Source organism: Ovis canadensis, chromosome 20 (assembly GCF_042477335.2).
Source record: "Ovis canadensis isolate MfBH-ARS-UI-01 breed Bighorn chromosome 20, ARS-UI_OviCan_v2, whole genome shotgun sequence".
NCBI lineage: Eukaryota > Metazoa > Chordata > Mammalia > Artiodactyla > Bovidae > Ovis > Ovis canadensis.
The window spans coordinates 30,092,997-30,104,992 of record NC_091264.1 but is presented as its reverse complement, the minus strand read 5'-3'; the positions used below and the strand labels follow the sequence as shown (position 1 = coordinate 30,104,992).

The 11,996-nt window shown below is 49.8% G+C and overlaps 1 protein-coding gene across 1 annotated transcript in view; it reads right to left on the bottom strand.

Moving 5' to 3' along the window:
- The window catches only part of APOBEC2 (apolipoprotein B mRNA editing enzyme catalytic subunit 2), a 13,938-nt gene extending 1,942 nt beyond the window's left edge, over positions 1-11,996 (bottom strand). The window contains exons 1-2 of the mRNA XM_069563122.1: positions 11,561-11,996; positions 1,399-1,962 (exon numbers count right to left, since the gene is read on the bottom strand). Coding sequence (XP_069419223.1) covers positions 1,419-1,962; positions 11,561-11,691 — 675 coding nt within the window. The 5' untranslated portion in view covers positions 11,692-11,996 and the 3' untranslated portion in view covers positions 1,399-1,418. The remainder of the gene's footprint in view (positions 1-1,398; positions 1,963-11,560) is intronic.

The window sequence follows — 11,996 nt, the reverse complement described above, 5'->3', positions numbered from 1 at the left end:
GCCGTCTCTGGGATTCTCCAGGCAAGAACACTGGAGTGGGTATTAATCTGTGAGGTGTCCAGAATTAAAGCTGGATGAGGGTGTGAAGACCCTTTTTCTGATAAGGGAAATTTTTGATCAGTAACTCAGGTCTTGTAAAGGGACTTAGTCATACATACCACTTCTGTGGGAGCAAACTAGATCAGACCAAATTCAAAAGGAGACAGTAGGAGATCCTGTACCCTCTTTTCCTGAGGGCAATTGGCCTGTTTCTCTGAAAGAGTCTACCCTCAGCAAGAGGTCGAATTGGCCTTAATTGTGTCCTAATTATTTGCTTAAGTAGCTAATCTTTACTTCCAGTTCTCCTATCCCATCTTGATACCTGTTAGGAGGCCACTTCTCAGCTGTTGCCTAATTTGCACACATCTTTTTAACCCTTTAAACGTTCCTTTATAGCAGAACTTGCTGCTTTATTATCTCCGTTCCTGAATTCATCGTTTTTCTGCAAGTCCTGCTGAGGTCTTCTCAACGTAAGAGAAGTGTTCTTGCATTGTATGTTCACACAGCAATTCCTGGTCTCCCTCAAAGCAGAACCATTTGTTTGAAAACATGAGTTTCTCTGCCTCCTTTCTCTTCACAAAGAGTTGAGTACAAATTCATTCAAGGACATTCAAAAGTACCAAAAATGAGGGGAAAAAATGCCCCTGTAGGAATGAAAAACCAGCATTAAAGGAAAAATAGAATGGTAAGGTTGCAAATGGGGTGGGGGCAGAGTGTCTAGAAGGTGCCTAGAGTTTATAAGTTTGGACAGGTGGACATGGGGACTTGGTAGAGGACTGAAATATCTTTGCTGTTCAGTAACAGGTCCTTGCGGGCGTCCCAGCTGGTGTAGTAGTAAAGAATCCACCTGCCGAATGCAGGAGATGGCAAGAGTCGTCGAGGGTTCGAGCCCTGTGTTGGAAAGATCCCCTGGAATAGGCAATGGCAATCGGCTCCAGTATTCTTAGCTGAAAATTTCATGCACAGAGGAGCCTGACAGGCTACAGTCCATGGGGCCGCAAAGATTTGGACATGACCAAGCGATTGAGCATGTGTGCGTGTGTATACACACACACCCCCCACACGTGCGCAACAGGCCCTTGTACCATCCTCATCTTAGTTATTCAGTCTCATCAGAGCTTTTGGATTTCTATCACCCTTTAGCACTCTAAGTTATGGAGAAAGTCAGTTTGATATAAAAGGGTAGGAGAGAAAGGATTTAGGGAGAGGAATTTAGAGGAAAGAGAAAAGGCAGGATCTAAGAATGCTGTTACCACCAACCAGAAAAAAAAAAAAAAAAAGATGAAATCCTTTCAAAGGAAAATCAAAGAGACCACTCATTCCACCTGACCTACCCAAGTTGACAGTGAACAGACTCACGTGAGGCTGAACCTAGCTGCCTACTTCAGGATGTCCGCCAACTTCTCCTCATAGTACAGGAAGTTCTCCTGAATGTCCTCCCAGGGCTCAAAGGCCTTGGATTCACCCTCTTCTTGCTCCACGAAATTCTGCCAGATGTACTCGAAGTCCTGGGGCTTCATGATGCGAAGTCTGCAGCCGGCCTCCTTCAGCTTCCTGAGAGCCGCCTGGACCTCGGGCTCCTCCCACATGAACAGCCGCCCCACCAGGATGAGCAGGCGCAGGTTCTTGGTCTTGTTGAGGGTCTTGACGATGCGGTCCGCGCAGGCCGCGCAGGGGCTGGAGGACACGTACCAGGTGACCAGGTAGCGCAGGGCGGGGTCAAAGGTCGGCATGATGCTGTTGAAGAAGGCTTCCTCGGCGTGGGCAGCGGCATGCTCGTCCTCCAGATACCCTCGGGAGGCCTGCACTTGGCCTCCCTTGCTCTGTGCTTCCACCACATAGCAGAGGAAGGTCTTGTTCCTGCCGGAGCTGTACTCCACGTTCCGGAACTGAAACTTAAAGAAGTGGGCAGGCAGTCGCTCCCTATGGGTCAAGGAGACAAACGCACAGGGAAGGAGAGTGGGTGATGAGTTCTTGTGCTAGGACTTGCCTGGAGTAGGTGGCTTTCCAAGATCAACTCCCCTGGGACAGATTCATTCTACTGAAACAGGCCTTGCCTATATGCTAACGGTGGTGACAAAGGGACGAGGGAATTCAAATGGTGTATCTGAAGGAGAAGAGAGTGTGGAGTGAGGTGTATATCCTGGACGCCACGTTAGCGCAGATCTCCAAACACTCCTTCACTCCCAACACACGGCACATGCTCAGATTTCTAGATCAGTGACTCTTTAACCTGACTGTGCACTAGAATCCGCTGGAGGAGCTACAGATGTCTGTGCTGGTGCCCCACACCAATAAATCAGAACATTTGGAGGAGGCCTGGGCATCAGTGTTTAGAAAAAAAAAAATGCTCCAGGTGATTCAAATAAGTAGCCAGGTTTGAAAAGCAGGGTCCAAATAGTATTACAAAGTAGCAAGCATGTAAAAATTCTCATGACAGAGCAAGGCAATGATTGTGCAGAATATTTCACACTTGCATAATCTCTCCTTGTCACTCACAGATATTGCAGCTTAGGTAAGATGTGGCCTAAAACGTGCAGTCCAGGCTCTCCCAAGGACTTTCTCATGTCATCTTTTCCCTCAGGCGAAAGAATGGTTGTCATGTAAGTGTCCAAGAAGGTTTATTTTTGAGGCTAGGCTACCTCAGGGTACTTTGATATGAATTAACTTGTGTAGTATTGACACATTTCAAAACCATAAAAGATAGCCTCTGTCCTTTAGATGCTTATGGTCTTACCAGCGAGATTCTAGCTGGAAAGCAAAGATGTGAGTAAGACAGCTGAGAACAGTAGAAGCCTGCTGACAGTGACGAGGTGGAGTAAGGACCCATGGTGAAGTTTCTTAAAGTTTAGCCTTGACTCAGGAGTCAATAGAGAATTGTTACAGGTTCCCGAGGAAAGAAAAGTATAATGAAACTGAGGTACATGGAAGAGTTACGGGGGGTGACTTTAGGCAGAGACAGTGAAGCTGGGGAAAAGTCTGAAATTTGGGAAGCCCACTTGGTGTCTTAGGGCACCAGACTTGGTGAGGAATATGTCCAGTGGCTTCCACGGGAAGTGGATGATTAGCAGATGAAAGCAGCAGAAAAAGGCCGGGTGTTTCAGAAAGTATGGTAATAAAAAAAGGAGAGAAGCTAAAGAAGCAGCATCAGAGCTGAAGATCGTCTTGTTTGTATGTGCATGTTTTTCTAAAATAGGGAAGATTTGTGCGGGTTTGAAGGCCAGATGTGACTGCAGCCATGAAATTAAAAGACGCTTACTCCTTGGAAGGAAAGTTATGACCAACCTAGATAGCATATTCAAAAGCAGAGACGTTACTTTGCCAACAAAGGTCTGTCTAGTCAAGGCTATAGTTTTTCCAGTGGTCATGTATGGATGTGAGAATTGGACCATAAAGAAAGCTGAGGGCCAAAGGATTGATGCTTTTGAACTGTGGTGTTGGAGAAGATTCTTGAGAGTCACTTGGACTGCAAGGAGATCCAACCAGTCCATTCTAAAGGAGATCAGTCCTGGGTGTTCTTTGGAAGGACTGATGCTGAAGCTGAAACTCCTCCAATACTTTGTCCACCTCATGCGAAAAGTTGACTCATTGGAAAAGACCCTGATGCTGGGAGGGATTGGGGGCAGGAGGAGAAGGGGACGACAGAGGATGAGATGGCTGGATGGCATCACCAACTTGATGGACATGCTGCTACTGCTGCTGCTGCTAAGTCGCTTCAATCGTGTCTGACTCTGTGTGACCCATAGATGGCAGCCCACCAGGCTCCCCCGTCCCTGGGATTCTCCAGACAAGAACACTGGAGTGGGTTGCCATTTCCTTCTCCAATGCATGAAAGTGAAAAGTGAAAGTGAAGTTGCTCAGTCGTGTCCGAGTTAGTGACCCCATGGGACTGCAGCCTACCAGGCACCTCCGTCCATGGGGTTTTCCAGGCAAGAGTACTGAAGTGGGTTGCCATTGCCTTCTCCATGATGGACATGAGTTTGGGTGAACTCTGGGAGTTGGTAATGGACATGGAGGCCCGGCGTGCTGTGATTCATGGGGTCACAAAGAGTTGGACATGACTGAGCGACTGAACTGAACTGAGCTGAAGGCCAAGGAGAATGAAGAGCCTGTAAGAAGAGAGACTGAAAAGGTCAGAAGGAGAGGAGGGGATGAGTACCAGCTGGAGAGGCTGAATGTTTTCTTTTTAAAAATGTAATCTCAGATTTTCCTGGGGGTCTACCAGTTAAGAATCAGCCTGCCAATGCAGAGGACATGGGTTCGATCCCTGCTCCGGGAAGATTCCACATGCTGAGGAGCAACTAAGCCCTCATAATGCGACTACTGTGCTCTGCTCCCTAGAGCCTGTGCTCCACAACAAGAGAAGCCTCCGAAAGGAGAAGCCCCCGCTTGCTGCAACTAGAGAAAGCCCACATGCATCGATGAAGACCCAGTGCAGACAAAAATAAAACAGCTTTAAACAATGTGATCTCTGTGGTTGCCCCAGAGGATCCCCAACTAGTAGCTCTGTGCTTTCTTCCCTACTCCCCTTCCCTCCCCCCAGAGAGGTCACCCAACTCCCTGGGCTTCAGGGGGATCCCTGGTATCCCAGGGCCTTGGCTTCTTAGTGATAAGTAGCAGGTGCCAAAGAGCTGAGTAGATGTGAGCTGTTTCCCTGCAGTTGTCCCCACCCCCATCACCAATTCCCCACCCAGGTTTCCATGTCCCTTGCTGTCAGGTTAGGTTTCCACCGTGGAGATGGATGTGTTTGGGGCCCCAGCCCTGGGATTCCTTCGCGTACTATCTTTAGCTCTCTTAAGTCCCTCTGTCCCTGGTTGAATGTGTTTATTATTTACTTAACATTTGGAGAGAAAGGATGGCCTGATGATTCCCCTCTCCTCTTTCAGTCCCTGCTGGGAAGTCACTTACACTAGTCTCTCCCCCGTTAAACTCACCCCAGAAGACCACTCCTCAACTCAGCCAGTTGTTAAATGATCCTTTCACTTCCTAGAGTGGCTTTTTTTCCTCCTGAGAAGCACGGAGCCTACACTTCTTGCTGAAACCTTTTTTTTCCCCCTCTCTAATCAGTGCCAGACCACCCCCAATCCCACCCCTACCCTCCCAACCATCCCCAGGTCCAATCCAGAGCCACCTGTAGGATGGATTTGCAGGTAAAGGTTCTGGAAGGATTCATAGCTACTTGGTTGGCTTGGGGGCTTCAACAGTAGCTTCCTATGTGGTCCCTCAGGTTTCCTTTCAGAAACTGAAAAGTATTGCTCCAACTTTGCCAAGTACAGCCCAACCAAGAAGACGTGTGGCCCAGTGTGAGGTTGCATGCTGGCTGGCTGGTCTACAACTGATGCTTCTCTCAGTCTGTCCTCCTCTTTAGGCAAGAGGAAAGGACCCAGAGAAATGGGAAGGCCAGTGGAGAGGAAGAAGGTTCACCTCTCCGTAAATATTGGTTTCTGACCCCTGGGGCCAGCAGCCTCATGGTCTGCCCTGTCCCTCAGCAGGGCTTTCTGGACCCGTTACCTCAGAAAGGGAAGTGCATTCAAGGGGCAAAGGAAAGTCAGGGAAGGTCTCGGTTCCCAGTCTTTCTTGGGGTTGGCTCAGAGACAGCCTGCTTGGCTTCTCAGTGAAATTCCTGGTTTTTCTAGAAGGAGCATACAGGTTGAATGAGGTTCTTTGGGCTTTCAGACTGAAACAGCCAGGTCCTGGAGGGCCACCAGGAGAACAGAGTTGGTCTGAAATTTCTCCAGAGAGCTAGCCCATGTGGTCGTCTTGGGTTATGTTCTAGAATCACAAAGTAAGTCAACACTATTATGCCCACTCGGCTTCCCTGGTGGCTCAGTAGTAAAGAATCCACCTGCCAATGAAGGAGACATGGGTTCGATCCCTGGGTCGGGAAGATCCCCTGGAGAAGGAAATGGCAACCCACTCCAGTATTCTTGCTTGGGAAACCCAATGGACAGAGGAGCTTGGCAGGCTACAGTCCATGAGGTCGCAAAAGAGTTGGACATGACAGAGCGACTAAATAACATTATGCCCACTAGTGGAAAGACAGAAATAGTGACGGTGACTTTGTAGATGATCACACACATCTTTCATTTTCTAGTAGCATGACATGCTCCAGTACCATATTTACATATGCTCTTTGCTCTCAACCCCAGCAGATATTTTCCTGCTGAAGTGTGAGTGTGTGTGTGTGTGTGTGTGTGAGTGTATGTTGGAGTGGTGGCCAGGAGACAGATGCTGATGATAGATTTCTTCACCTGGACCTAGTCCCTTCTTCAAGCACAGAAACTAACAGCATAACTCCTACTCCCTCCTGCCAACTTCAGCACCTCCTTAGGAACCATTTCCTCATACTTTCTGCAAACAAGGCCATTCACACTTCATCTCCTTAGACCTGGGTTTCTGGACATTGCAGTTCTCTAGGCTGGAAACCAAGAATCCTTATATCTAGAAAAAAGAGGGACAACTGTCTGCTTGATGGAGGGAGAAGAGATGTGACTCAGTGTTTTATATGTATATCTATATACATATATATATATATATATTTATTTATTTATTTATTTTCCCCCTCACTTTTACATTAAAAAACATTTGCATTTCCTAAGCATAAATCTAGACAGTGAAGGCAAGCAACTTGGAGGGCAGTGGAAGCTCGTCTGAGATTAGACATTCGCCCCCCCCAAATAATCCATGGAGCAGAAAACCTACTGACAGGTAACTGAGTGATGACTCATTTCCACTTTGCTCACTAGACCTTTTCATGACCTACTTGAAAGAGGCAGAATTGCCAATCTGAGTTTCCTTTCCCCTTTCTCAGACCACTTTTCGAAGTGGATGCTACAGAGTGGGCATTGTCAGAAGGAGGAAACAGAGTTCTAACAGCCAGACTTCCTGGAGCTACGAAGGTGTTTGATGGGCTGCTGGCTCCTGACTGGCAGTTCTGGATGGGATTCTGCAAGCCCTGGGCCCGCCCTTTTTCTTGGGCCCACCGTTTCTCGGAGGAATGCCATCCTGCACATATGCTTCAACCTTCCCCTGACCCTCAGAGGAGACCAGAGTCCGTGACCGTCTTCTATCCTTTATGAAACAAGCTCTTCACAGTCTGCTCAGGAGTCCAGGTGAGGGGCGAGCATTAATAGTGGCATTGAACTCCTGGCCCAGCCTCTCTGAACCCTGCTTCTCCTCTCTCTCCTCACGTGGGTGGAGTAAGCTACGGGTGGCTAAAGAAGTGGTTGAAAGGAGACTCACTGCCTGTGCCATTTATCTCTGTTCCAGAATAACCCCTTTGATAGCAGGTTCAGCTTCATGTAAAATCATACACAACATAACTAGAGATAAAGACAAACACACAGCAAGCCCTGCTGCCAGGCAGAGCTGCAGCTGGGATGGAGGGATGGGGAACCTACCCATTCAGGTGCCCCAGAGCTTCCCTCAAGCAAGCTGAGTTCAGAAGCAAAAGAGAACCAGAGGAATTCTTTTGTGAGCCTAGTGCTGTTGGATCTTTGTATATATATTAATAATATATCTGGAACTTCTCCCCTCAAGAAGCTCCCCCTGATGGTTAGGGAGTTTGGGGTCGATGTGTACACACTGCTATATTTAAAATGGGTAATCAACAAGGACCTACAGTATAGCGCAGGGAACTCTGCTCAGTGTTACGGGGCAGCCTGGATGGGAGGGGGTTGAGGGACCATGGATACATGTGTATGTATGGCTGAGTCCCTTTGCTGTCCACCTGAAACTATCACAACATTGTTAATCAGCTATGAGGTGACAGTCATTCAGTCGTGTCCGACTCTTTACAATCCCATGGACTGTAGCCCACCAGGCTCCTCTGTCCATGGAATTCTCCAGGCAAGAATACTAGAGTGGGTTGCCATTCCCTTCTCCAGGGGGATCTTCCTGACTCAGGGGTTGAACCTGCGTCTCCTGCATTGAAGGCAGATTCTTTATCATCTGAGCCACAGGGGAAGCCCTCCAATATAAAATAAAAAGTTACAAAAAGTAGCCCTCGCCTCATTAATTCCCTACCCAAATGTCTGACAGAGAGCCTTCCACACAATAGGCACTCAATCATGAGTTCACTCATTTATTCAACAAATAATTATTGAGCACCAGTCAGGAGCTGGATGCCACTCTTGGTACTGGGGACAAAACACCTAAAAGGCAGAGTCCTTGTCCTCATGGAGATAAAATACTTCTGGGGAAAACGGGCAGTGAATAAATGACTGCTTTTCAGAAATTTTTTGTTGAATTTGCATAAAAGATGTCTCTTTATGGCTTTTTCTGGAGGTGGTGTGGTGATTTGGAGTCAGCCAGTCTTGGGATTCACATCCTACTCCATCCACTTCACGCACGCGTTCTTAGTCACTGTCTGTCCGACTCTTTGCGACCCTATAAACCGTAGCCCTCCAGGCTCCTCAGTCCATGGGGATTCTCCAGGCAAGAACACTGGCGTGGGTTGACATGCCCTCCTCCAGGGGATCTTCCCAACCCAGGGATCGAACCCAAGTCTCTCGAATCTCCTGCATGGGAAGGCAGGTTCTTTACCATTAGTGCCACCTGGGAAACCTGACGTCACCCACTAGCTTTGGGCTAATTCTCTCTCCCTCTGAGACTTGGTTTCCTCATCCAGAAGACAGACTGAGTAATCTCACCTCTCTTTGGACAACAGCCGACTTTTGAAAAATTAAATCTGGTACTGAAGGATGGTGCCTTCTTTGGGCCTCAAGTCTTCCCCTTTTAAGCACATCCCTCCTCTGCCCTTCCATTCCTATTCAGAGGGTTCTCTCTCTCAGTGCTTTTTTTTTTTTTTTTTTTGTAAAGCCTTGATTTCTAACATTTGCTGCTTTCCTGTACACACACCTGCTGTGGAGATTTCAAGAAACGAACAGGAAGTCAGTGAACACAGATGTGGTAAGAGGTGCACCCGATGGGCCCTCAGCTGAGGCAGGAACAGGCCTGGGCACACCACTGCTGCTATAGACCTTTTGCTAGCATTTTCTATCACGTCATTTTTAATGTTCTAAAGTCTGCTTTTTTTTTTCTGACCGAGTCATGCAGCCTATAGGATCTTAGTTCCCTGACCATGGATTAAACCCAGGCCCTCGAGAGGGAAAGTGCCCAGCCCTAACTCCTGGACCACCTGGGAATCCCATGGTTTCTATCCCGAGTGCCCTATTCACACCAGAATCACAAGTGGGCACGTTTCTCCTTATTCATACCTGGTAGTGCCCCTGCCCTCAGACTGTTTGCTCAAAAGCCATCTGCTGTTCTAGTCTGGGGCCCTGTTCGGAGGAGCAGTGTGATGAGACCCTCCTCCGGGAAGGCCAGGCTCTGCTGGCCCTTTGATGCCAGGACACCTGGAGAGCGGAGCAGAGGAGAGCTTTCCCTCCGCCTGTCCCCTCACAGACAGCCGCACCTTGGGGCTATTTTAAGTTGTCTGTTTACCCGCAGGGGCCCAGGAGACAGATCTCCACAGCTGTTCCTTGAGGCCGGGAAATATGAAGGGCTCCACCTCCCTCCTGAACTGCTCTCAGAGCGTCGTGAAAGTGGCCCTCCTGTGCCTCACTGGGGAGCCTTGGCTTAGGGAAGACTTTGCACCTCACCACCTGGAGGATGGAGACAGGTGGGAGCTCTGTTTGGGAGACCAGTGAAAAGGACGCTAGGCTGGAGTCAGAAAGCATGCCTCTTACTGGTTCTGTGGTCCAGGAGCATGGCTGGACCTCCCTGTTTCTCCAGCTGTAGTGTGGTGGTGATACAGCTCCTCTCTCAGCCTCACGGTGAGGCTGGAATGAACTCAGGTGTGTGTAAGTGTGCCGGCATCATAAACCCCCGGACACGTGTCTGTAATATCAGAGGATTTAATCTTTCAAAATCCACCACCCTGAGCCCCCAAAGCATGTTCAACTCAGCAAACATACTTTAACTCTCTTCCAAACTGACCCTGCCCGTGTGCTGGGGAGATTACAACACAGCACAGAGTGGGTGTGTCTCCGTGTGTGCGTGTGTGTGAGAGACCAAGGCCAGCATGGGCCAGCACACTTAGCTGTTAGAAAAAGGATCTCTTTCCATAAAAAGCCACTGGAATGGAGGACACTCCCGGCCTGGCGGCCCTAGGCCCTCCCTGTGTCTATATTAATCTGTGCCCTGTGGCTCCTTTAATCCTGGGATGGGGGTGACATTACTCGGTTGGCCACGGACAAGTGCAAGTTCAGGGGCTCTTCCCTGAAGCCTTGCCTCAGGAACTAGGATACATTTCCCTCAGGTTCTCTTAGAAACCGGAAAATGTCTCAGCCGGAAGGGAACTTGGGAATCAAGTAGCACTACTTCCTAAGGTTGCAAATGAAAAAATTGCAGCCAGGCCAGGACTGGAAAAACACTTGCCCAGCTTCAGCCAGCAAGTCCCAATCACCTCCCAGGGTTCCTTCTGCCCTTGAAGGCATCATGCCTCCATTTTCCCTGGAATTTCTCTTCCTGCGGCCCCTCCTCTGCCTGTGGGCATTGCTGGAGACTCCCAAGAAGGAATCCTTATGCCCCCACATACTCAGTCCCTGGATCAGGAAGATCCCCTGGGGGAGGAAATGGCAACCCACTCCAGTATTCTTGCTGGGAAAATCCCATGAACAGAGGAGCCTGGTGGGCTACAGTCCATGGGGTCACAAAGACTTGGACATGACTTAATGACTAAACAACAACAATAACCACAAATTCCCTTCTTATTCTTTGTTTAGGAATTTAGCAGAATCTTCTGCCAGAAGGACATGGAGAGAAGAGGAGGACGACTGCCTTGCTTTATTCCTGGAGGTGCCATCATCTAGACAAGGCAGGGGGACCCTCTTTGGAGCCTCAGCATTCTCTGCTGTAGGACCTGCTCCCTCCAGGCTGCGGTGGAGGGCGAAGGAACACCTCCTCCGCCCAGAAGCTCCAGCCCTGGCCTGTACTCTCTCTTTTTCCCTGGGGGCGGATGCGAATCTCTGCCCCTGGGGAGATTCCGAGATGAAGCAGCAAGAAAAACGGACTGCGTCTCACTCTAGCTTGGGAAAGGATGGATCTGTCTTTCCTAGCTTAGGCTCTTCTGCTTCAGGGAGAAGCTCTAAAGAAAGAGAGGAAGACATATGGGTAGAGGAGAGGCCCACTCAGAAGCAGGGACAGAAGTTGAAGGAGGAGGTTCTCTGGGACCGTTCTGAAACGTGCTGGCGGTATCCCATGATCTCACCCAATTGCCCGGGACTAAACTGCTTTTACCCAGAGAGGCAGGTGACACCCCAACACCAGGAAGCCCCAGGGCTGGTTTCCTTCTCAGGGTCCTCGATTCCCCAGAGTTGCCCCTACCTCCGCTGATCGGAGGTGTCACTCTGAGAGGCCCAGAGGGAGTTGCTGCTGCTTCCCACGCGCTGCACACCCGGGTGCTCTCCCGCCTGCGGCGCGGTGACCCTGACCCCTACGATTACCATCCTAAGTTCACCAGCCTGTCCCGCCTGCTTCGTGCCGGGGAGGAGGAGCCCAGCCCACGCCCAGCTCTCACCCGGTGACGATCTCGAAGGGCGGCAGCTCAATCAGCTCCTTCAGCTTCTCGGGGTCCTCTAGGTTCTCCGCGTCCTCGCCATTCTGGGAGGCAGGCTCCGCGGCCGCCGCGGCCTCTTCTTTCTGAGCCATGGAGGGGCTGAGGCTCTGGAGTCAATGAGAAAAAGGGGAGAGGCGGCGGGTCTGGGCCAAGGCCTGGCGGCAGAGTCCCAAGCAGCTGTCAGCAGCTAAATCTGCCTGGGGTGACGGGGAAAGGATGGGGCAGGCCAGGCGAGTGCACTCAGCCCCTGGCCCCGCAGACTTTATAGCCAGAGGCCCCTCCCCCAGCTTCTCTCTATCTTTTTTTAATTGAGTGACGGCGGGTGCGGGGATGGGGGGAATGGAAAATCTGGCCATCGGTGTCCCCTATTTATCAGAAGCAGAGACAGGAAGCTGGC